This window comes from Atractosteus spatula, chromosome 9, assembly GCF_055471065.1.
Source record: "Atractosteus spatula isolate fAtrSpa1 chromosome 9, fAtrSpa1.hap1, whole genome shotgun sequence".
NCBI classification, from domain to species: domain Eukaryota; kingdom Metazoa; phylum Chordata; class Actinopteri; order Semionotiformes; family Lepisosteidae; genus Atractosteus; species Atractosteus spatula.
Window position 1 is genome coordinate 3338787 of NC_142714.1, and position 26036 is coordinate 3364822.

At 46.4% G+C, this 26036-nt stretch overlaps 1 protein-coding gene across 3 annotated transcripts in view; it reads right to left on the reverse strand.

The window, feature by feature from the left end:
* Window positions 1-983: 983 nt before the first annotated feature.
* The window catches only part of ttc7b (tetratricopeptide repeat domain 7B), a 57030-nt gene continuing 31977 nt past the window's right edge, over window positions 984-26036 (reverse strand). The window contains exons 16-22 of one of the 3 annotated variants that reach the window (XM_088924418.1): window positions 24468-24584; window positions 21773-21870; window positions 19470-19622; window positions 17677-17727; window positions 12700-12840; window positions 11525-11727; window positions 990-4327 (exon numbers count right to left, since the gene is read on the reverse strand). In XM_088924418.1, the coding sequence (XP_088780544.1) occupies window positions 4106-4327; window positions 11525-11727; window positions 12700-12840; window positions 17677-17727; window positions 19470-19622; window positions 21773-21870; window positions 24468-24584 (985 nt within the window). In that variant the 3' untranslated portion in view covers window positions 990-4105. Of the gene's footprint in view, window positions 4328-11524; window positions 11728-12699; window positions 12841-17676; window positions 17728-19469; window positions 19623-21772; window positions 21871-24467; window positions 24585-26036 lie in introns of all 3 variants that reach the window. The other 2 variants (XM_088924416.1, XM_088924417.1) reach the window with 2 other exon arrangements.

Consider the following 26036-nt stretch of genomic DNA (forward strand, 5'->3'; position numbering starts at 1 on the left):
AGATGGCTTTGTTTCCTTGATTACTTCCGCCACCAATTTACAATGTATGATACAGGAAGTCCAACAAAGATGATTAGCAAACAGCTAGAACATCGTCATCTGTACCGGGCTCTGAGAGCATGAACTCTGCAGCCTGAATGCTTCGCTCCCAGGAAAGTGCTGCACTGCAGCAGAGTGACAGCTCTCACGCAAGGCCGAGGGTAGGGTAACCTCTCAGAGCCGGGAGGTGGAATAAACGCTGACTCCGGTGCTGCAACATCCTGCTAAATCATTTCTGGACATGTTCAGTTACACAGGGTTCAGTCTCTGCACCTCCGTCATGATTTTCTGACGCTAGTGAATTATACCAGAGAGCCTCTCCCAGAAAGATAGCAATACAATTCCTTAATTGCCACTCGTGCACAGTACGGGAGAACTGGACCTCAGGGTTTGGGATGGAAGGGAACCCCAGATATATTAGCTTTGACACTGGAAGGAAAAGGATATGAAATACAGCCATCTGAAACTGGAACTACAGCGTGAGCCAAGGAAAGAGGCTGCAATGAGCACATTTATTCAATCTTGTGAAGACATTTATTTGGTTCGGAATAACACACTTGGGACAGTTTAAAGCTAAGTTTAATTTTCCACTGAAGCTCAGCATTGAGAAATACCTTCATTATTTATTTTATTGATCGGAGAGATGTGCGTTCCTTCACCTCCTTTCCTCCAATTCCAGCACAGAAAACGAATATAGAATTGCTGTTTTTTTTAAAAAAAGATTCCTTGGATGGCAAATGTCAAGGCTCTAAAAAAAGAAGGAAGTTCAAGTACTCATTATTGCGAAGCTGGGTGACATGTCTTGTCTTGCAGACTCTGTGTAATTACAGGAGTGGAGAGCTAGCAAGCTCTGCTGGAGGAGTTCCTGCTGAGCAGCTTGAGGACAGAGCAGGATCCATTTCATCAGGATCTTTCATTTAGGAAAGAATGATGCAGAAACAACATTTATTCCAATATTCTTTTACTTGACATCATATTACATTCGTCAGTTGAATCATTTCAGATCTGAGCTAAATCAGCTTTAGATAGATGTGTTTTTCTTCTCTGTTGGGTGAATACATTAAATATAATGGATGCTTTGGCATATAAATGGAACCAGTAAAACACGGGAAAGGATGCTACTGTGCTTTCGATTGATAACTTTTTAATGCGACCATTATTTTTCCAGTTTATAAATATTTCTCTCTTAAATAACACCTCTCTCAAGCTGTCTCAACCTTAAACATTTTCTTCAAGTATGAACAGCTACAAAACAACAAAATATACATATTGCAGTTTTTAACATTTCTGTAACAACTCACTGTAAAATATAATTTACTTAATAACACAATTCTAATAACAAATTTGTCAATAGCCTAAAATAACTATGATGAAAAGGTGATGAAAACCACATTCTTTGCTTCAACATAATAATCACATACAGGTGTACACATTGCTGTAAAACTCAACTATTTTTGGCCTTTATTTGTGAGTGCTACTGACCTAGTTCGGATGATTGTTCTTTAAAATCGCAGAGATTGCCAGTACTCTTTTTTTTTAAATCATAAAACTTGACTTCACCTTGACTGTAACATTTAAAAAAGTAAACAATATTGGCAATGCAAATTAAATAAATATTATGAACATAAACATCACCAAATTTCAACTGTAATTTCTAAGATCCACCAATAAAAATACACTTAACAAATTAAAGCAAAGCGTGATTAAAATGTATATGTCATGTTTTACTCCGCGCAGTACTGCTTCTCAGAGTTAAATACAAGAATATTAGCTGCTGAATTGAATCCAAAACTGCAGTACAGAATGATGAAGGATATAGTAGCCCAAAACATATACCCAACCACAAAAAAAACGACAACACTCCTATTTCAGGGGCTGCTGCTGCTGCAAAAAAGAACTCTCACCGCTCACATTCATTTCTATTAAAATGCTACTAACAGAGAAGATTAAAAATCTTTGTGAGTGAAACCACGTGAGTTTGAATATACGAAATGTGTTGCTTTAAAGCCAGGAAACCTCAATAATTCCAATAACAGAATTCTGTAAGAGACAGACCCCAGTCTTGCACGATTCTCTGTAAACTGGGACATAGAAAGGTGGATTAACATTCCTTGAGATGTGCTTTTGTCTTTTCAAAGAACAGTGGAGATAAACTAGTAAAATTCCTTTACCCTGGCTTTTACCCTTTACTCCGGTCCTCTGCCAGATACAGAAACGTTTCTGCCCCCTCCTTTTCCTGATTAACTAAAGCAAGAAAAATAATGATGCCTTTTGATGAAGTCATGAGCAGTTTTACAAGTAACCACTTAGATTTGGGCTCTACTATATATCGCTTCTGCCGTGTTTCCAGGTCCCCTGTTGTCAATGTTGTTAATGCAGTGAAAGCCGGTACGTGCTGAGAGCCCTTACCAACCTGATGTTTCTGGATTCTGCCATGCTGCTAACATAATTTCAGCACAAAGACAACTACTGCCTGCATAACTCTGACTTCCCTGGTGACTAATTTCTTCCCTAACAAAGCCTAAGACATGACAAAATAAAAAGTGAATGTGAAAAAATTACAACAGCCCTTGAGCTGTAGTTCAACAATGGAATCTGGGCTCTCATCCCTGCCTACCTCTCCAAAATATTGTTTAGATTTATTTTCTCCTGGGAAGAGGAGGGCCAGAAGACAGCTGGCATTTTCTTCCCACCTTGTGTTTGGCAGAAGAGAATCCGCATATGGCATGGAACTGCTACTAATCTTCGAGCCATTTGATAATCAGATTTACTCAGCAGTGAAATCAAGTCTTGACAAGAGGTGTTGCAGATGACCTCTCTTTCAGTACTATTAGTTACAGACATCAAAAGCATGGAAGGTTAGCATTTTCTGTGCTGTGAAAAGAAAATGACCAGAACAGCTACAAAGCACATTTAGACAAAATAACAGAACGGTTGGCACCTTATCACGTCAGATGACAAAGTCAAACAACTACCAACACCAGTGTTCAACTTGTTTTTTTTGTTGCAACAGCTTGTACTTACATTTTAATATATACACTTCCATTGCACACGGCGGTCCTGTTCTACATATATACCTGCCAAAGGTGTTCTCAAGCCAGCTATTGCAGTTTGAAGCTCCATATCCAGATGCAGCACCAATTCAGATTCAATTTCGGACTTTTAAAAACCAGAAGAAAAACTGCAGTGCTGTGACCAGATGCAATTACATAAGGCAAGTGATCTGTCCGAGTGCTGAAAGTGGGCTCTCAGGGTGCAGGTGATCTGTCCGAGTGCTGAAAGTGGGCTCTCAGGGTGCAGGTGATCTGTCCGAGTGCTGAAAGTGGGCTCTCAGGGTGCAGGTGATCTGTCCGAGTGCTGAAAGTGGGCTCTCAGGGTGCAGGTGATCTGTCCGAGTGCTGAAAGTGGGCTCTCAGGGTGCGGGTGATCTGTCCGAGTGCTGAAAGTGGGCTCTCAGGGTGCGGGTGATCTGTCCGAGTGCTGAAAGTGGGCTCTCAGGGTGCGGGTGATCTGTCCGAGTGCTGAAAGTGGGCTCTCAGGGTGTTAGTGATCTGTCCGAGTGCTGAAAGTGGGCTCTCAGGGTGCGGGTGATCTGTCCGAGTGCTGAAAGTGGGCTCTCAGGGTGCGGGTGATCTGTCCGAGTGCTGAAAGTGGGCTCTCAGGGTGCGGGTGATCTGTCCGAGTGCTGAAAGTGGGCTCTCAGGGTGCGGGTGATCTGTCCGAGTGCTGAAAGTGGGCTCTCAGGGTGCGGGTGATCTGTCCGAGTGCTGAAAGTGGGCTCTCAGGGTGCGGGTGATCTGTCCGAGTGCTGAAAGTGGGCTCTCAGGGTGCGGGTGATCTGTCCGAGTGCTGAAAGTGGGCTCTCAGGGTGCGGGTGATCTGTCCGAGTGCTGAAAGTGGGCTCTCAGGGTGCGGGTGATCTGTCCGAGTGCTGAAAGTGGGCTCTCAGGGTGCGGGTGATCTGTCCGAGTGCTGAAAGTGGGCTCTCAGGGTGCAGGTGATCTGTCCGAGTGCTGAAAGTGGGCTCTCAGGGTGTTAGTGATCTGTCCGAGTGCTGAAAGCAGGCTCACAGGGTGCGGGGGATGATGGTGAAGGGCAGGATGGGGCTGCTGGCCTCCAGCTCCAAGGCGGTGAGGAAGCACTCGGTGGCGGCGTCATCGTTGCCCTGCGCCTGCAGCACCTCCCCCAGGCTGTTCCACACGTCGTGGGCCGTGGAGTTGACCTGCACCGCGTCCCGCAGGACCTTCTCCGCCAGGCTGTAGCGCCCCAGCTGGTGCAGGATCAGGCCCTGTGGAGAGGAGGGGAAGGTGTGAATCGCACAGCAGGATCTCGTGCAGGGCCAGTGTCACAAACCCTCCGCTGTTTTCCAGTATTTACGCAGAAACCATGTATTCCTGCAGAGGGCTCCTTCATGTGGCTGCTCTGATATTTGGCAGATTGATACGGGACTACAGGTCTTCTCAAATTATTAGCAAGTTTAATGGGGGATCTTGAATCTTACAGGTATATGTGTTTGTGCGAGACTCGCTGTAAGAAGAAATGTGCTGTTCAATCAAGATTGCTATGCTCTACTGATCGCTTTACTAATTTGCATCACAGCTATTTTATTCCAACACTTCTGCAATAAAACACCCCCCTAAAATTACCTAGAGGCCTAGAATTACATATTTTAAAATCCTTACACTGAATTGGTTGTTTCCTGCTGGATGTTAAATTTCTGGAGGTCTTAACCTGACAAGGCTACAGGCTTGAGTTTGCCGATATCGGAGAAGCTATCAATTCTGGTGACAGAACACTAGCAAACGGCAGCGTACTGGTGTCAGTACCAACGACAGGATGGACAAGATCAACCCAGATTGGGGGAGAGGGTCACCCAATGGGAGAAATCTTACCCTCAACAATTAGGCAGTGTGTACTGCACATTCATGGTTGTATTTCATATTTTCACAGGAAGACTGTGCTATACATTCAAGTGCAAAACAAACCCACAGGAATACAAATGACAAAGCCCAGGCTGCTGCTTAGCTAACCTAACCACATTTTAGGCACATGATGGCTGCATACAAGTGTTTTCAGGAGTTGGAGTCCTTAAGCGGGGACCAGCTCCTCATGCACATAGGAATAACGTTCTCGGAATACTATGCTAACTAACAGAATTCTTCCATGACGTTTTCCATTCACTGTTGCTTCCTGTGCCCAGAGCTGCACTGTGCTTTCCCCAGGGGCTATCTGTAATTAGACCATGCTTAAAACCACTGACACAGTCTGAGCCCAAGACAACAGGCCGTGGACAGGAAAAAACGAAAAAGATGAAAGAGAAATCAACATGCACACTCAACCACTGGGGATTCTTTCCACAAAGGCAGCCACACTGTCTGCGAGAGCAGACTTAAAAAAAGCAAGATCACCTTCCATTTCAGAGCAAACCCTTTTGGAAATGGGGAATTACAATGATGAGCAAACAGGGGTCTCTCCAAGAGTGCAGAGCCCATAGAGGGGTCAGCTGGAGCAGTGCGCTACGGTGAGCTCCCGTGCTCAAAGCAACACAAACGCCGTGAGGCTCCTGTGTACACCTGTCAGCTCCACCCCTCCCCTGCCCAGCGCCCTGTTTCTCGCCGCAGCCGAGAGGCCCAGAACCGCGCGGGCCTGCGGCCAATCGCAGCCTCGCTCTGCCAGTGTGCCAACGCCGCCTCCACTCCACAGCGCGCTGGCTGGCAATCGCCGGCCGCCTAGCAACCCCTCCAGAGCAGCGCCGCTCACATTTTCCACCTCGCGCCGGGCTCTGCGGATTTAAAAGGAGGCATGGGCCGGTGGGAAAAAAAAAAGGGAACCAGCATTGCACTCGACATTTTGAGATTGAAAATGGACTTCAGCAGAGATACAAACAAGAGGAGGCCATCAGAGGGTCTCACCCAGGCGTCTCTTGATGAGATCAAGCAGCTGCTAACGACCAGAAGGACTAGACCGCCGAATGGCTTCCTCTCCATTGTAACTGTTCTTATGTTTATCTTTTGTGTAAAAAAAAAAATTCAAATTTGTACAAGAAAAGCTTTTTTTTTTTACACAAAATACTTTTCTTCTGTTAGTACTGTATGTAGAAACCATTAAGCGTCGCTAAGCCAACTTCCTTCCGATATGACATTAACGAAGGCTTTGCCAGTGACACACTGTCAGGGCAAATCGGAGTCTGAATCTGACACCTGTTTAAGACTCCCTGTGCAGCTTCTGCAAACTGATCAGGGCTTCTCAAAAGAGCCCAGAGCCTGGCAAGTCTGGAAGGTCTGTCAGGGCCAGCACAAAGATGCCTGACTTTGTAGAGACGTCTTGCAATATTGCTACCCTACCTGCTCTGCTTCAACAAAAAAAAAAGTAGGAACATAATCCTCAGACCTGCCAGGCTCCCACGTGCCTGTCACACAGTGGGAGCGGGAAGAAAAATCCAGAGAGAAGGAAAACACATTTGCTGAGATGCCAGAGCACTTCAGTAACAGAAACGGCTGGAAACCAAAAAAAAGGAACAGCATGACATCAGTGACAATACACAAGATTTTATCAAGCAAAAGTCATATTCCAATAATGTAACAAAATTTCCAAATGTAACAGGGCTCCAACAGTAAAACCAGAATGACTAGGTTTCAATTAATGACTCCAGTGAGACGAGAGCAGTTACTTCTGAACGGGGGTTTTTGTGTGTACAGGCTTGTTTGATTTCTTGATCAAAAGGTTCAAGAAAGGGTTAATCATGTAAGGTTTCAGCCCCTAGAAGATCAACACCACAAGCTGAGGGGAAAAAAGGTTAAAGCCATCAATAATTCATGGCCTGTTTTAAGTTGACTATACTTCCTAGCAACTAATAATCTGAGCTGTACAACTGAAAACAGCATGTTTTTTCTTACACATTACACGCAAATAAATATTAAATGAAACAAAACTGTCTGCTTGAATGTGTCCTTCTATTCTTCCTTCCAGTCTTATTCCTGATTCCTGAGCCAGCATGTTGAAGGCTGTAAGCAATGAGAGCCACCTTCACTGTGCTGACAGGGAGAGACGTCACACCTCCTTGGCCAGGGTGCAGAAAGGCCAGTGAAGTCCCCCACACCCTGCCTGCTCCGTGCGTCCGGAAAAGCCTCCCGCTGGCTCTGGGTCATCCCAGGAGGCACGTCGTCCTGTCTGAGCTTTTTGAAAGTGCGGTCACTGGTCTGTTGGGAGTTAACATTTCGCCGAGCATCAAACCCTTCCAGAAATGACAGGTGACCAGCGGTCTGTCAAGTCTTACTCTGAAACACGCAGGGAGCCGGCGCAGGGGAGCCAGAACAGGTGATACATGCTGATGTCGAGCACTGGGGATCGTGGCTAGAGATAAGTACAGCACTTGATGTGGAGTTTGGTAGAAAAAGGATTAAATATGCCGTATGCTTTCAGGAACTCTGAAGAGGACCATAATCCTTTCCTGACATAAACCTTAACATATAAAAACACAGGTTTCACAAACCCATTACTTGCCTAATTAAAATATATGATTTAGATTTGCCACGAGGTGCAAGAAATCTTTATTCAAAGCAAATTTTCCAGGCATGTTCTGCGACGGAGAGGATAAGCAATGCTCTGCTCAGACTGAGTCCTAAATCACCGGAACGTGACAGTAAGGGACAAGAAAGACCTATAAATTCAAGCTAAAGATTGTCTGCTAGACATTTTTATGCATTACCTTATTTATCCTAAATAATGAGATGATTGATGAGCACATGTCCCAGCACTTAAAAACACATTTTACTTTTGTCCTAGCTAAACAAGATTATGCTGAAATGTCCCTGTGTGCAGAAGCTTGGAGCAATCGGATCAATACAACTCCAGGGATCTCGCAGTGCGGTGGAATTCTACACTATTGAAGTAATCTATTATTTTACAGGCTGTGCAATTAGGTAATAACCAAGCTCGTCATCAATTAGGAAGCACTGAACCTACACTCAACGTACAGAACTTCCACTGAAAATGACCACCCATGACACAGCCAATGTTCATTAATTTCAAACAAGCTTTCCCACAACAAGAGGGATAATTTCTGTAGTAGCACCAAATACAAATAAGCTTTTTATGGTAAAATACAGAGCAAAATTTGAAAGAAATCAAGTATTTTCTGCTAAAATCTTTTCTGTGCTAAGACGAGGAAAATGTCACTGTTGGTCACAAAGATTATTCTGTAAGAATTTAATAAAGACACATTGTCTTGACATGTTCTTAGTTAACAGATATACTGTATGCAGCTGATTTATAATACCAGCTGATGGTTTGCTGTTTTTCTTTAACAGTTCACAAACTTCATCATATTCCTTATTCACTTATTATTATGCAAGATTAATTGTTTGCTAAGCAGGTGTCCCTTGTGAAGTGGGACCCGCAATACAGAAAACTGACAATGAGTGGAAGGACAAGGAACAATCATGCTGGTAAAATTAAATCAATTCTGTATTTTTAAGGAGAGGTTGGGGTCAAGGGTGACACAGGAGATCTACAGTAGGTCGAGGTCAGAGGAGGGAGAATAATAGGAAGAGGCCTGATACAAGTATTTAAAACCCTTAGAGACCTTGACAAAAACAACGCAGAGGATCTTTCTCCAGAACGAACAGTGAAATGTGAAACCAGAGAACATGAGTGGAAACCGTGTGGAAGTGCATTTAAATCCGGGAGCAGGAGGCTCTTCTTTACCCAAAGGGATGTGGGAGTCTGGAACAAGCTGCCCAGCCATGTTGTTCCAGCCGACGCCCTAGTTTCTTCCAAGAAGCAGCTGGATGTGATCCTTGGTTCAATTACCCACTATTTAGCGAGGGGCCCCAGCTGGATCGCATGGCCTCCTCTTGTTCGTTACCCTTCCAAATGTTCTTGAAAGGGTGGCTTGTGTGCGGAGAGGGAAGAGTGGGGGGCCCAGGACAGAGCCCTGGGGGACCCCGGTGTGAAAGAAGCAATGAGTACAGGGCGACCCTCACCAGGGGACCTAGCAAGCGTGACCAGGGAGGCCGGAGGAGGACCAGGGGTGAGCAGTGGCAGGAGCTCCCAGCTCAGGGAGGCAGAGACAGAGGTAGGCAGAGACAGTGACCCTCGGTGTCAGAGGCACCAGGGAGATCACGGCAGCCGGGCAGCCAGAAAGAGTCACTAACACAGCTGTTGCAGTTGTGTGTAAGGTAACAATACCAGGCTAGAGAAGACTAGGCATCAAGTTCCTGGCCCATTATTTAATTTCACATGACCAACTCCTAAATCTTTAAACCAAAAAAACACAATCATGAGGCACTTCATGACGGCCTCTCGGACAGAACATTTCCACTTCATCTTCAGGAGAATGGTAGTCTAGATGAGCTCAGAGAGCACAGGCTGAACAGGCATGGCACCTCATTAATGATTTACACTGCAGGGTTCCCAGCAGCTGGGACGCGGCTTTTTTTTTAAGCTCATTTTCTTACCACTCTAAAGGGAACAATGCTAGACCGATGCTGTCTCAATGCCTTAACCTGGTCTAACAGTGAAGAAAATGGAATTAATTATTCATTAACCGGGGTTTGTGAGTGTAAATCTATTGGAGGAATAAGTCTGATCTCCGTGGTATGAGAATGCTGTTAAAACACAAGACAGAAAAGAACTGGAGCTACAGACAGTACTTGGAGCATCTGAGTTGTCCGGTTGTCCTGTTTTTTCCCCCATCTAAAATAAATACTTCTTTAACGCAAGCTGAGGGGTTTGTAACTCTAAAGAAGAATTTTTGTCCTTTAGGAAGAGGAAGGTTGTCAGAATGCAGGGAAAGCTAACCACTCCTGAAATGGCACTGATTTGTGCTTTTTTTTAAACAAACAGATATTTTAACCAATGAAGTAAATATTTAACATCAGACATTTCCGTACAGCACTACACATCACCAACACCCTGGAGCAGAGTGGCATGGCAAGATTTATGGAAGGAGACAGAAAAACTGTCAACCATTTTTCAAGCCTTTTGTATTAAAAGTAAAAAAAAATAGACAGGGAATCGAGAGAGTTTCTCAAAGAAGAACAAAACAAATCCCTAAAAAATTCAGCTACTGTCATCAGTTCAGTTCCTAGATTATTGGAAAATTTCAAATTTTGAAGTAGGTAAACCACAGAAGCGCCAGCCAATTACCTGCTCGAATACATGAGCTTGACTTCTGCGTGAACTCTCCTAATTGAGCTCTTGGATTTTGTGGGGAACTGGTTTTAGAAAGTGAACCCGCTGTTGAATATCTCTAGCTGCCAGAGAGGAGAAATTTAAGCTTTCACCCCACTTGATCCTTTGTATCATCATGACTCTCCTGGGAGGCATGAGAAACACCTGCCTGAATAATGCATGGGCCCCCTGGCTAAGCCCCTCCAACAGAACCGTCAGGTGAGATTGCAGTGATCACAGCTGCTGAGGTGGCTGCAGTGGTTAAGCACCTTCACAATGGTGAGGCAGCGATGGAGGAGACAGTTTGCTTGGATGTACTGACAGCACTGGAACAAGGTTGGGGTGGGATGATGCATCTCATCCTGGCGTGAAAGTTGGATAAGGCACCTCTGGACTGGCAATACAGTTTTCCCTATCTTTGGAAAGCAGGACCAGGGGGAGTGTTCCAACTACAGAGGGAGCACACGCCTTAGCCTAAGTACACTCCTCCTTGGTGTCACCATGTTAGAGAGGAAACCCCATCAATCAACTGAGTCTCAGATTCCCAGGAACAATATAGCTGATGTGTGGTGAGCGTTCTGGCGCACTATGGCTGCCGATGCATCATCCAGGTGGATGCTGCACATTGGTGGTGGTGGAGGGGAGTCCCCATTACCTGTAAAGCGCTTTGAGTGGAGTGTCCAGAAAAGCGCTATGTAAGTGTAAGCAATTATTATTATTATAATACTGACTCAGTCCTGGCCGAGAAGAGCTAGACTTGGGAGATGACCATACTCCTGAGCAGAATCAGCAGAAGATGCTGTGGGAGTACGAGGCGCTGGTGGGTGTGGGTTCAGGATGCTGTATCTGCACCTGAGTGGAGCTCCAGTCCTGTGATTAACAGATCATTCAAAGTGTGAGGTGGACTCTGTCGAGGGTCTGTCTTGTCTCCACACCTGTACATGATTACGAGGTATGCAGGCACAGATTAGGTACTGAGGATATTCGGTCAGGAGGGTGGAGATGAAATCCTAGCTGTTTGGTAGCCCAGAGTGGGCTCTGCTTTCACTTATACGTTAAGAGGATGGCCCTACTCATGAAATGCCTGGTCGTATTCCGCATCAAGAACACGCCCATGACTGCCTTTCATTCTGGGATTTTGCACACTTAAGGAAAAGGAAATCCCCCAAAGGGGCCCAGGGCCAAACTCATCAGGAGAGCCAACCAACGTCATTTTAGCTCCGAGGAAAAAAGTAAGACTGTACACACATGTAAACTACGTCGACTATGTCTACAGTTACGAAGGCAGCAGGAGCTGGGGGAGAGAACTCACCAGCCTCTGCATGGTCTTGACGTGAGTGGGGCTGATGGACAGGGCCTCCTCATACCAGCGCTTGGCTTCGTCCATGTTGCCCCGCAGCTCGGCCACCTGGCCCTTCATGAACAGCACGTTGTGGGACATGGGGAAGAGGCTGGCTGCCTCCTGGGTGCAGGCGGTTGCCTCTGTAGGCTTTCCCATGCCAATGTAGACTTCCGCTGCAATGGAAATGGCGGACAGGGATTAGTGTTAAACCTCTGCAAGAGCGGACGCACGGTCAGCCGAACCCCTCCCCCTTCACGGTCACTGTCTTTCGGTGACTGGCTACTTCCGCCTTCGTTCACATGCACGAGGCCGCGCGGCAAGCAGAACAGGTCCAGAGAAGAGCTTTCCTCGCTCCTGGGAAGAGAGCAGCCCCACCGCACCCCTCTGCTGGTTCTGCACATTTACTTTCCGATGAGGAAGACGACAACAAGCAAGAGAGAACTGGCTCAGCAGCAGCTTCAATGCAAATTTCTCACTGTTTATGGGATGTCAGCTTATGAAATGTGTCACTTAGATTCTGCACGCAGATAAAAATAGTTATAGAGCTGCAACGTATCAGATTTTTTTGTTTAATGGGGGCACTGCATCCTTTTTCACAACAATTTCTATAAACAAGACAGTTAAAAAAAAAAACTTTTCCTGATAAGAACTGGAGCTAATTTAATTAGATGTTTCGCTGCAGTCGGAATGCACAGGCATATGTGCCAAATACAACCTGTTAAGACAAAGGCAAATGCTGACAAAACAAATCTGACTGGCGTATGTTAAACATGGTTAAATAAAAACAAAAAAACACGCATTCTCAGTGAAGTGAGAAGTGAAGGCTAGTTCAAGATGTGCCCCGTAACTACAGAGGGCAACAACACCAGTACCATGCTTTGTAGTCAGGGGTAAAAAGAATATTCTTCTGCCAAACTTCCCAAAGGACAAGGCGATTTCACACTCACCACCTCCCAGAGACTAAGCTATAACCCCAGGAGGTGACAGCAGCACCTCTGCTATGTCTTCCTGGAGCCTCAGGCCCTGTGAATAACCATGGCTGTACACTCATGGCTCCTTGGACACTCGCAGACAAGGACCAGAGGGACTGCTGGTAGACAAGGGCGGGGTGTCTCTTGAGGAGGTCGGTCCAGACGCGGGCCTACCTGCATGGAGCCAGATCTGAGCCAGGGTCATCCAGGGGTGCAGGGGCCCCTGCTTGGGAGCACTGCTCTGCAGAGAGGAGGCCACCTCCGACAGGGCCTGCTCCACGCGGGAGGCGGCGACCGAAGTAGCGTGGACGGAGCCTGGGGAGGGAGCCGACAGGGATCAGCGGAGGAACATGGCGGCCGAGCCCATCTTTTAACCCTTTCTCCACCAGGACAGGCTGGGCTTCCACTGTGTGGGGCTCTGACTGGTCTGTTTGCAGGTGCCCAAGAAAAGTGGACACCGCCTTCCAGCGGCGGAAAACCCTGAGCAGATTATTTCAACATATAAAGATTCCTTCTTAAGCTTCAGCAACTAGCAAGAGCTTTTTCATGGGGTGACAAAATAAATCGGGCTGTTTGTGTCATTCCAATAGACTTTAAACCTCAGGACTGCGAATAATTAAGTATAACATGTTGCTTTTCAAAGCAGAGACAGGTGATTTACGTGAACGAGGATGAGAAGAGCTGCTTGGCCCTTCTCTAAGGTTGTGATGCAGAGCCAAGACCTGTCCGGTTCAATGCTCAGCGCCTGTCTGGAGCTCACTGGCTCTGTCACAGCCTGCGTGTGTTTTGTTCATCTCTAAGCCCTTGTTATCTGTCCTGGTAAGAGCGAGCTCTTTTGCTCAGACTCTCATCTGAAAGTGCCCCCCTTACTCTGGTACATTCCAAGACTGCCCAGAGCCCAAAAATACTCCACATGTTCACGAACGTCCAAGCACAAAGAAGACCTTTAGTAAGACTTTATATTTTTTGGATGCTGTCAATTGGATGCGTTAAATGGTTTCAATCAGAAGGCAACATTTTGCTTTCACTGATTCATTTTCTTTCTCTGCAGAGGCCCCGGGTGTGGTTTTTGTTTTTGTGTGAGCGATCACTAAATGACAAAGACGGGAATCACAAACTTCAAACATGGAGTAACGGAAAGGTCTGCAGCTTTCGTGTTTAGCCTCTGCTGGAAGGTGGCGATGCCTGATGGCTTTCTGTCCCGCTGTATGATGAGTGGAAAAAGAGCACGATGGAGGAGGGCAGCTCTTATGCAATATACAATATGCAGAAGTGCTCAGTGTGTTACTTCTTCTTGATTAATGAAACAGCAGAACGGAAAACTGCTTAAGTCTTCCTAACAAGCTTCAAACATAACTTCAAAATAATCCAATTTTAATGTACTGCATTATATCTGCGCTCTGACTGACCTTCTGTCTGCTGGCAATATTTCAGACCAATTTCCTGACAGGAAATGAATGATATGAAGACAAATGCTGCAAATGAAAAATTAAGAGGAATATTTATTTTCATGTGCTAACTCTAGTTTTAAACCTAATTTTCAGGACAAAGCTGTGCCTATGGTTTGCTTTCTTCATACCCTGTAGAGCAGCAGGCTGAGCTCTGAGCAGCTTCGTCCTGTTGCTTGATGATAGTGGATTCTGTGATGCCGTGAAGAGTCCTAAATCCTAAAGAATTCACCTCGTCAGAGCTCATATCGAGCAGAAGCCACTGTAGCAACACCAGCAGACTCTGGCATCTGGCAGGAGTGCCTCGTCAGCTTTCAGACCCGTGTTCTGAGCGTGTGGCTCAGCTCCACCTGGCCCACACACAAAGAAACCCAGCTGACTTGCAACTGGCTGGGCTTTCGGTTTCAATCGAAAGAACAGATCTGAGGCGGCTCCTTCTGTTCCGCTCCGTTTTCTCTCCCCAGGTGAAGACAGCTCGTTTCACCTGAAGATCAGCTTGCAAGACCAGCACTCTTTCCCCCCTGTTTGAAAATGAGTCCTTCTGCAGACTGATGACAGTCAGCAAGAGCCGAAGCTTAGCAACAGATCATGGAGAACCTCAGAGGGCTGTGTAACCCAACCTGGCTGGAAAGCATGACACAGGAGGCAGAGCAGGAACGTTGTGTGTTTCTAGAAACGACTGGGGTAGGGTACAGACCTTCTTATGTGTCAAGAAGGACACATAAGATGTGTTACAAAATTTACAAGCAGGGTTCTCAAGATAAGTGGATTCTCTTTAACTAAGAATCCCCAGGCAAGTAATATAATTGCCATGCGTGGTTTGATGGGCTTTTAGAGTTTGATTCCTACTCTACGCCCAAACCATTACATCAGAGGTCATGACAAGACATATTACTGTGCTGTTACAAATGCCAGATAACAAGTGAGAGAAGTCTATAGTCAGTTGCATAAGAGCATCATAGCTACTGCCCACCAAGGAACACAAAAGTAAGGAAAGGGTTATGTGACACAGTAGGAAATGTCATAAGCAGTGTAATTTAGGTGCTCTCAATTTAGAATGCGATTTTAATTACAATTAATGACTGCACAGGAGAAGTGAAGAACAGCCCTTGTTTCTTCCGCTTATGATGTTGGCCTCTATGTTACACAACCTCTTCACTCTGTCACAGCTGTATGTAAGAGCCGAGTTCATTTTTTAAAAATATTACACAGTAGCCCCCAAGTGTATTCATAACCTTGATGACCCATATCTAAAAGATGATTTAGCACAGAAAATACAGATGCACATCAAGATTTTAAATATTTGTGAAATAAACACAATAGTAACGTATAAAAAGGACTAGTGAATATATCAATAGCATAAAAATAGCTACACATTTCAAAACACAAAATGTTCACACATATTCACAAGTAGTCAACTTCCTGAAAGTAACTGCTATAAATTTAGACCTCTTGATTTTTAGTCATCCGATGGCTTCACAAGGACTCACAAGGAGAATTTCTGTAAGTCATTGTGATTGTCACTGGGTGTTAAAGGAGACTGCACATATAAGCAAAACCCTGACAGACAACAGAGAACTGTCTGAAGATCTGTGGTAAAAGACTATTGGCCTCAGCAACTGTAGTGATAGCTTTAGAAAAATTCCTTAGACATCTGAGTTCTGACTGTAGTGTTCACCTTCAAGAAGTTCAAGGCTAAGGAGATGATGGCTTCTGCACCAGGGAGAGGACGCAAAACAGATTTACCCAAATGTGAGGGCAGAATAATGGTTTCGGAGGATAACTCACACCTAAGAGCAAGATACCGGAAGTCTGAAAAATGCTCCAGTGTCATCAGGAAATGTCTCCAAGACCACCATCATGGCTGAGCTCATGAATCTGGGGTCTGTGGCAGAGCTCCAGGACAACATAAAGAGAAGAGACTTGGATTCACTAAATAGAAATCTACTGACTCTCCAATCATATGCGAGCACGTGGTGGAAATGTCGATCCTTCAGTTCAGAGTGGAAATGGAACAGTCCTGCTTCAGGGCTGGTTTCCATCGTCTAGTCCTGCAGTCCTAGTCAGATCTGGGGACAGACAGCTTAGAAAACTGGCCAGGATATTTGCACCACAAACCAGTTCCATCTGTCATGACAGTCAGCACTGCAATGGCTGCAAATGGATATCAGGAAAAAATACCCTGCATCAAGCTTCGCAATGGCTAAGAGCCTAAAATTCAACATTCTTCACTAGTTATCGTAGCCTCTAGTAGATCTTGATGCTGAGAGCTGAAGACAGCACATCACAAGCACAGGCCGCACTGCCTGAGGAGCTGCAGAGGTTCGGTGTGGCAGAGTGGTCAGATGTCACTCATCTGAGCTTAAGAACCTATTCAAACACTATAGGACGTGCCTCCTTGAGGTTATCACTGCCAAAGAGCCCTCACGGAAGACTGCCTGAATCACATTAATTATAAACGGATGGGAACAGCATGCATCTAGAAGAATATGTATCTGTTCTTCATAGAATTTTCTGTTTATACATTAAAATAATAATAATCACACAAGACTTTAGTTTTCAATTGTTTCTATCACAAAACACAATTAGTAACAGTTCTTCGAAGTAATGAATACATTTGGAGGCGACTGCGCGTAAAAGGATAAAAAACTTAGTAGAACAAGGAGCCAAGTGCTTTGAAAACAAATCAGTGCAAGAATGATGGTGCCTTTTTGAGCCCTGAAAATGTCATGCTCTGAAAAAGAAATTCAGAACTATACATACAAGAAATTGATTCTGAACTCATGCCAAAATGCACATAAATTTCTGCACACACGAACGGAAGGAAATAAACAAAGTGACTAACCAAACTACAAGTGTGATGACCTACTCAATTCAGAATGGAAGTGGGCCTACAGCACTCGTGACTCCTGAGGGTTAATGGTTTGAAATACATTTGAGCGAACATGATGCACACATAAAAAATATGAGTACACCCCAAACTTGCATGCAGATGAATGCAGGAACGTGCAGTGACAGAACCAGCATCAGAGGCACATGCAGGGAGCTAGCTTCACTGCAGCAGGAGAGGAGCACACTGGGGATGCTTAAAGAAACAGTATTCATTCATCAGTGGCGGGTTTGTACGAACACTAACTTCAAATCCCTTTCATTTCATCGACAACCAGTCATTTAACTCTCTGGCTTTTCTGTGAATGTAACCTACACTTTAAGGTCTTTAAGAATAATCAAAGCGAAAACCTATTCCACTGCAGTGCCTGAAACGATACAAACACGCTTACTCAGAAGCAAATATCTTCACGTAATCTTACCTATTTATTTAATTCAACACTCAAGCTGCGTTAAGATTAAATGTGCACAGATTACAGAGAAATATATCAGGATAAACCTTCCATAAAATGAGTAACTTCTCTTACGTTCTAAAAGGTAACACTCCGTTTATAAGGCCTAGAAAAATGATACTGCCTCTTTAATATTTAATCTCCAGAGCTGGTCAGGTGCATTCAGGTCTCAGGGTACAATAGGCTTTAGGACAACAAACATAGGTAAACAGCAGCAGCCCCAATCTGACACATTAACATCAACTACATCTACTGATGGACGTTAGCGTTTACATTCGGTGGCAGAAAGCCCATGTGGTCTCTGAGTCCAGCGGACAGCAGAGTGAGTAAAGCCAGGAGACCTCCAAGTAAGCGCTACTTACAAACTGAAAAAATGGAGTAAAAACCATGAAAGTAAGCATCTGGAGGGTTGCCTTTAAATAAATCAAAGCAAAAATTAAAAAAGCAAAAATCATCAGGGGGGAAACAAAACCAAGCAAGCAAACCAAAAGAATCGGTTTCCGCCGCTGGCTAATGGGGGAGGAGAGGCCACACTGGGCTCGCTTAGCTCTTCTCAGCAGCCCCCTGCCCCCTTCCAACAGCCAGCTGGGCACGGTAAACCCATCTGAAACACTCTCACCGAGAAGTCAGGGCGCACCCCCCTCACACACCTAACACGTCAGGGCAGAAGGGGCCCCTTCCACACCGACAAGCTCCAACCAGTCGTGTGCGTGTGCAGGGGACAGGACTGACGGCTCGGGTTGACGGGACTCTGCTGCAGGCAGAGAAGGCTGCGCCGGGTCAGTGGCAAGGGTCACACTGCACGAGAAATTTGTCCTGAGTGGTCTGGGTGGCACAGCACAGCACGGCAGCACAAGATGGAGACAGTAAGGGGTGAGAGAATGATGGGAGGGGGGGAGATGGGAGACGGACTGATCCAGGGGCGCCCAGCCTACGGTGGGCATTCAGGACGTCCCAGATCACAGGCGTCGCCTCTTCACGTCCGACAGATGCACAGACGGGTTCATTTCTCAAGGGCAAACTGATGGTGTGGTGTGAGTTGTGAGATACTGGTCTCTGTCGGCATTACATTTCCAAGAAGCATTTACGTGTGCTGTGATTAAGCTGGGGAAACGGGAGATCTAAACCCTCATCAGGTTTATCAAAGGGTGCCAGCTGACGCTCCTCTCTGTATACATACAGTAATTAGAAACTGCACCAAACTGGAGAAGCGGCTCGTAATTTTTCTGGAAGAGCCCGAAAGAGCAGGAGTGGCTCTGTACCTTCCACACTGTGGGAGGCGTTTCTTTTCTGCAAGTTAACGGGAAACATGTTTGAACTGAACCCTGAGTGAGAAGCTGCGAGGATGTTTTCATCTCAGGGGAGAACCCACACGTTACTCCCCGAGCTACCGGCCCAGACAGCCAGTGCTCACCGGCGCCCTGTGGAGAAGACGCACCCCTGACCGGCAAGTGCTACATCCTACCGTTACTCTGGTGTTCGCAACCCGACAGGCTGCCGGCACCGACCAAGGCCTGGAAATGATTTGCAGCGTTTAAAAATAAATGGATGTCTTATGTCACTAAGGAAGGTTAGCTAATTAATGCCGGGAAACACTGCCGATATGACATGGCTCCCATGAGCTGGAGCGGCAGAGGCAGAAGTTCTCTGCCTCTACATTTCCACACCCCTTCCACGCTCGGGGTGCTGCTCTTTTACTGCTGGCAACTGCTCTTGAAATCGGGGGGGGGGGGGAGACAGAAGGCGAGGGCACCGCTCATCGGTGAGACCAGCAGAGGACTCAAAACAATACTCCCCCGTCTAATATGGTGCACGGGGTCTTGGATGAGATGGGGTGCTATGAAAACCCATATGTCCTACAGCATGCTGCGTGCGAGGCCGTTTTAAAAGATCTCTGCTGTTAGCGTAACATTTTTCTTTTCGCAATGGGCGAGGGGGAAAAAAAAATGGACAATTTTGGTTCAGCTTAGCAGGTAGCCAAACCAGCCAGTTAGTGCCGCTCCCGGAGCCGTCGCCCCAGAGCAGCGCAGCGGGGGGTCACCCTCGTTACTGGGCGGCATGCGCGAGAGCCGAGCGCGGCCCGGGGGGGCGCCCCGGCAACGGGACACGGAGTCCGCGCGGCACGCGGGTGGACGGGACCGGCGACGCGCTTTACAGGCCGAGGACAGCCGGCGCCCCAGGGCGTGGTCGCAGAAAGCATGGCCGCCGGGCTTCGGGGGGGGCTCCGGCTTGGAGGGGGGGCAGTGGTGAGAAGATACAAAGAAGTGGAGGGAGGGTTCTGATCCAGAGACAGAGGACGAGTCTGAAGCTAGAAGAAGAACAGCAACACAAACCATGAGGAAGGCAGGAAGCAAACCAAAACAAAACCAGAATCGGCGCAGGAAAAGAGGACACACTGAAAGGCCTCGAAGGGAATACTATGAAGGAATCGGGGAAGAAAAGAAAGCACTCGCACAGAAATGAAAAAAAAAGAGCGACGCCAGATGCCTGCGGTGAATAACGCGTCACAGAAATGACTCTCGGGTCTCCTGTTCTCAACTCCAGGTGGGGAAGGGGAGGACACGTAAGAGCCGGAGCTGGGGGAGCTGCCTGGGTCCTGCGGGCCTTCTGCCTGGGCGGGGCGCCCGGCGCTGTGCTCCACAGCTCCGGCCCTGCCCCGGAAGGGGTGCCAGGGGGGCGCCGCAGGAACAATGAAGGAGCAGCGGATCTGAAGGTCTCATCTGCGCCCCGCGATCCTCCTTCATGTTACCACAGTAATTCTCAGCCTTAATGGCGCATCACTTTAATGAAAATGTGACACTAGGGAGCTGTATTTTTCTGTTGACATTTACGCACACGCAATAAAAAAAACAACAACACATCAGCAAACAAAATGCTTAAAGCCAATTAAAGTGCTATTAGAACAATTTACTTCTATAAAAGGAGGAGACTATCTGCTGGAGCTTTTGAAATGGATGTTAAGAAAGAGACGATTTCAACGGTGAAAACAGTATTCTTTCCTTGGGCTTAAGGAAAGCAAAAAGTGTTGAAGTTGTTGTCCAGCTGGGCAAGTTTGGGTCTGCTGTTTATTTTATTTTAAGATTTAAAGAAACATAATCATTGCAATCCCCCCCAAAACCCAGACTTCTCCCAGTCTGAATTCACAATCCCTTGGTTCTGAATCACTGTTAATATATCAACCCAGCTACCCAGCAAGGCAAGAACATCCAGAATTATGCCCAGCACTATGCAGAAAGCCCATTAAAACCCAGGCACCCTTCAATTTACTGAAGAACACAGACAGAGCCAGAGGATCTGCGTGCGGGAATTGCTGCTGCAGTGAACCCTTGGTCCATGGCTGATGACTGCTGAGCAGAGTCTTCGTGGGGGGAGGCTCTTCCTCAGTGGCTGCTGTGCCGGAAGTCCGAGGCTGAAAGAAAACCCTGAGGAATGTCCGGATGGTGTTCTTCCTCTTTGCCCGGTACCATCGACAAATCCTGTCCGATTTATCATCTTCCTCTTCCCCACCTCACAGCCTTCATTCACCTGACTCTGGTCTCCTCTCTGTCCCCGAGCCGGTCTACACACTAAGGGTGATAGAGCCTTCTGTTGCGATGCCTCAGAGCTCTGTAATTCTCTCCCCAAGGATATCGGAGTGTCACCTTCCCTGAGCTCTTTCAAATCCAGACTCAAAACGCTCTTATTCAGGAAGGCAGGAAGCCTTTTACTTAACTGATGTCTGTGTCTGCCCCTTTTCAACTTCTACCACATTTAAAACTAGTTTTTTATTGTACTAACTCTTTTATTTCCTATCATTTTGTTTTCTTTAATGTAATGCACTTTGAGAAGCTACTTTAAAATTTGCTCTATAAAGTTTATTATATCATCATCATCAAAGTTGCTCTCCGTCAGGCAAGAACAGTTTAATGTGGCGCTCCATACTTGGGCTGCCTTCTTCAGGAATGTCCACAGCTTGTTAGGTCAAGCTGAACATCTTTGGGAGGTGGGTTTCTTCACTGTACACAGTCATAAAACTGTTTAAACAAAAACTGACCACCGTTCGATTACCGCTGGAAGTATTCTGTAACATTGTTGCAGATGACTTTAGACTCGAAAAAACTGGACGTATTCCAAAACTCTGTCACAGAGGACGTCTGTTCCCAGGAGAGACCTACTTGACCTCATGTCATTTAAATCCCCATTAATGTGAAAGGCTGACTTTGTTAACCGGATTTATCATTTTTCAAACTCCATTAATGCAAAATTCTGCAAAACAACTGTTTTGTAAATTGAGGATGCCTGCATCTTAATTTTTGCATTTTGTAAGAGCTAGGGACAATAACCCACCATCCCGTACTGGATAAAGGGGTTTGGAGAACGAATTGCGAATAACAGTGTTACACGATAAACCTGCATGTTAGCATCAGTAACACAGGTGCAGTTTCTCTAGTGGTTTCCACTGTCAGGGCTGCTTCTTACCTGTTTCTGGGTCACTGAAATCGGGCAGCGTCATAGTGTTGAGCTGCCTCCTGTCTGCAATGGCTCTGTCCAACAGACTGCTCCCCCGGCCCGAGTCACTGCAACACAGCACAGAGGGACAGGGCTCGGTCACGCACGGGAGAAGTTCGTTACGGCAATGATCAACAAAACAGTACTGCTGGTGGATCCCTTACAGAAAACTTTTGAATTTTTTTTTTTAACTCAGTTACTGTCTCCGAGCTCTGACAAGGATTCCCAAGATGATAAGAGTCAGAGAGCATCACCTGAATATTAGATCAAATAATCCTAAAAACACTAAAAGCACACATTACAGCGGATATGGTAAGCTGTGTTCAGTACCCTGAGGGCAATGAAACGAGTTCCCTACACTTATGAGTCCCAGGGTACCTGAAAGATAGCGGGGACCCACTTCTGAAAATTCAAAATAAACCAAAATATTGACTGGATTTCATTCAAGTCCTCTGGCTTTGCTCGGTGTACCAGTCCTGGTGCTGGGATAAATCAAACTCTTGAACCAAGCGATCATTTCATATCTGAGAGGTAATACGCGATGGTAGGTAGGTATTTCAATGAATTAAATTAAAAAACAAACAATCACTTTTACAAGAGCTAATACATGACAAACGTGTAACCAAAACCTCACATTGGTTCTGCTCACTGGAATGCAGAAGAAAAGCATTTTTGTGAGATCCACGATCGCTACAATCTAACTAACAGCACGCACTGTTATAAAAGCAAGTCCTTATTTTTGCTTTCTGACATTCATATTAGATCAGACTATCTACCTGGGCCTTCAGTGAAGGAAATGAACACACATAGGCAACGCAGCCAGGAAGGAAGGAAACCCAAGTCATAAGGAAGGTCCGCTGAAGCCTAGTTGGATGTGTTTTCGTTACCTGACGGAACCGCCACCCGCAGTCGGGAGACCGGCAGTCGAGAGACCGGCAGTCGGGAGACCGGCAGTCGGGAGACCCGCAGTCGGGAGACCCGCAGTCGGGAGACCCGCAGTCGGGAGACCCGCAGTCGGGAGACCGGCTGTCGGGAGACCCGCAGTCGGGAGACCGGCTGTCGGGAGACCCGCAGTCGGGAGACCCGCAGTCGGGAGACCCGCAGTCGGGAGACCGGCTGTCGGGAGACCCGCAGTCGGGAGACCGGCTGTCGGGAGACCCGCAGTCGGGAGACCGGCTGTCGGGAGACCCGCAGTCGGGAGACCCGCAGTCGGGAGACCGGCAGTCGGGAGACCGGCTGTCGGGAGACCCGCAGTCGGGAGACCCGCAGTCGGGAGACCCGCAGTCGAGAGACCCGCAGTCGGGAGACAAACAAACGAAACCTTCACTGCCTGACAGAGGTGCCACAGGGGAGCTTCAACAGCGCAGCAATGGCCATTAAAAATGCAAAGATGCCACTGGGGGAAAGCGGACAAAAAGCCTTGGAGGTATTCTGGGAGTCGAAGCGGATCGACAAACGGCACTGGGTCACTGCTCAGCCTGCAGTCCAACATCAGGGGCCCGTCTTCTCGCTCAGCCTAAACCAGGATTAAATCCAGCCTTGAGGCTGACAGATGCGTCTTTAAGAGATACTCCAGAGCAAGCCTCCGGAGCTCCCAAAGCAGAAATGTAATTTACACGGCTTGATATTAGAGCGCATATAATAATCTGTTGTGAGAAACCTTCATTTAAAGTAGATGAGCACCCCCTCCTTATTTAATACGGTCTTCCTGCGACTGCTTAATGTGAGCAGAAGGGCAAGATGGCTCAGCTAAGCAGGACAAACAATGTGATCTTCTAGAGTCTGAGGAGTCCTGTGTTTAATTAGTCCCACGGGATTCACGTTACAACCTTAAAAGATGCTTAGGAATGGTTGTGTAAACGCTGTACAAGTATCTGCTCCCTTTCATGTGCAGAATCTGCGAAAATATCACCATCTGAGCTGAAAACGGCAGCACAGGGTCAAAGGAAAAAGATTCAGGTTTTCCAAAGAATTTAAGAAAACTTCCCTATATGAAGTTCAAGCATCCCTATAAACTGGGTTTGGGAAATACATATATATAAAACAAAATTTGGTTTTATTCAACACTTCTGTTTTTTCATCCCCAAGAAACACTGGGTACGTCATTATACTCAGTTCTGACAAAACGAGAAAGCACCATCGTTTCCTTAACCTTCAGCACGGCCAGCAGAAGACACAGACTAGCTCTGCGCTCTGGACCTGCCTGCATCCGTGATGTGATGATGGAGAGCAAACCAGCAAGGAGCTTGCAGTAGGAACCAAGATAGTACAACATAAGGCAATTAAAAATGAGCTGCAACGTAAAACAGCAAAAGGGGGGGGACAGATTTATATCCATCGAGACATACAATATGCCAATTCTCAGGCCCTTATCTAGGTGAAATGAGTCATAACCTGGCGTTACAGGTGAGTGCTCTGTGCTTGTTAGGATTGTTTATTGAACTGTTGTGACTTAGAGCACAAGATATGGATCCTTTCCGGGTTTATAGAATGATTCCACACCTATCTGAGTGCCCTTCCACTTCACCGAGATGAGGACCGGTGGCTGTGGCTGTGTGCAGGAGGCAGGACAAGAGTGCTGTCGGTCGTCATGTCTCTGGCGGGAGAGGGGCCCCACTAGCCCGCCGGGGGGAGGGAGGGCTCCCATGGACAGCAGCACTCTCACCTGGGGTTCGTGAGGTTGTAGCAGGACTTCCAGATCTGGAGCATGTGCTTACAGGTCAGGAGGGCCTCATCCGGCCCCCTGCAGACGGTTTCCAGTTTCACCTTGGTGAACAGCAGTCTGGAACACAGGAGACAGCAGCATTTCATTAACTTTGAAAACACTTCTTCTACATTTGTTTTTAACTCGTAATTCCGCCTCAAAACCCTTTAACTGGACTTGTGTAAAGTATAGACTGTATTCATCTATTATTAATGTTACTAGAAAAAAAACATAATGACTAAAGGGAGACTTCTTTATGGTTGGTCAACTTTTATTAAGTGATGGGAGGAACCTGCAAATAAAAAAAAGCAGTAAAGGTGCCAAGACCAATTATTTTAAAATTAATAACCCTTCCGAGTTTAAATGCATTTGCTCATCTGCCTCACCAAACATGTAGTGTACAGCAAAATCACACAAACTAAGAAAACGTCTTTTTAGTGTTAAATTAAGTGTAGGCCCCTTTCTATTCTGGTAAGTCTGAAAGTCCTTTGTAAAGCACCAACAAGAAAGAAAAACATAAGAAACAAATATGTGTTTACTGTACATTTTAGCATGACTTGTAAATTGCAGTAAATGCGTTAACTATAATCATGTTACTACTACAAAAACGTTTCACTAGAATTCCACTGATCCAGAAACACTGATTCTCGGTGCACTGTGCTGGCCCTGCCCACATAACACCACTGCCAGGGACATCAGCTCCGACTCCCGGAGGGTCACAGAGAAAATCTGACTGCACATGAGCCATGTTCATCCTCACAGGCTTCTGACTGGGGGCACATACAGCCCAACCACGCTGGTGAGAAAAGGGGTTGTTTTTCCTTCGTTTTACAGCTGAGGCAGCACATGGTAGCGAGTACTATTTCCTCCTCAGGGAGAGAGAGCTTAAACTATTGGACACGTCTAAATTTACACAGAAAACCCATGGTGTAGAATTATAGTCACAAAGAAGCCAGGGTTATCTGAAATAAATCTGTGACAGAGCCCATCACGTGCAAATTAAAAACCAAGACAAAAACCAAACCAAAAAACCAAGAAAAGTTCTATTTCTGATAATCCTCTATTCTATAGCTACCTCCTGCTGAAGTGCTGTGTCAGCCCTCCCTGTGGGTCTGCTCGCGTTCTTTTAATTAATAATGCCAGCTGTGCTGCCCCAGCTGCCCAGCAGAATGTGCACAGCCTGAAGCAGACGGCTGCTGGACCCTGGACCCAGGACCCAGGACCCAGGACCCAGGACCCGGGCAGGTTTACTAGTGAACAGCTACTGGCCCCCAGCCAAGCCAGTCCCTGGGCTTCTCAGCCGGCACCTTGAATCCCTGAGGCATGCTCCTGTCTAATCAGCACATGCGAGCAGGAAATCAAAACGGTTAAATCAGGAAAAGAAAAGACAAATCGACTCTAACGATTATAAGGGGGACTAAAGTAATTAAAGAGCTGCCTTGAAGCCTTAACACATTTTTGTTTTACATTCCGTGTGCACAAGAGAGGCTGGAATCTTGGCAGAGTGCTAAACATTTGTTGAGCAATAGT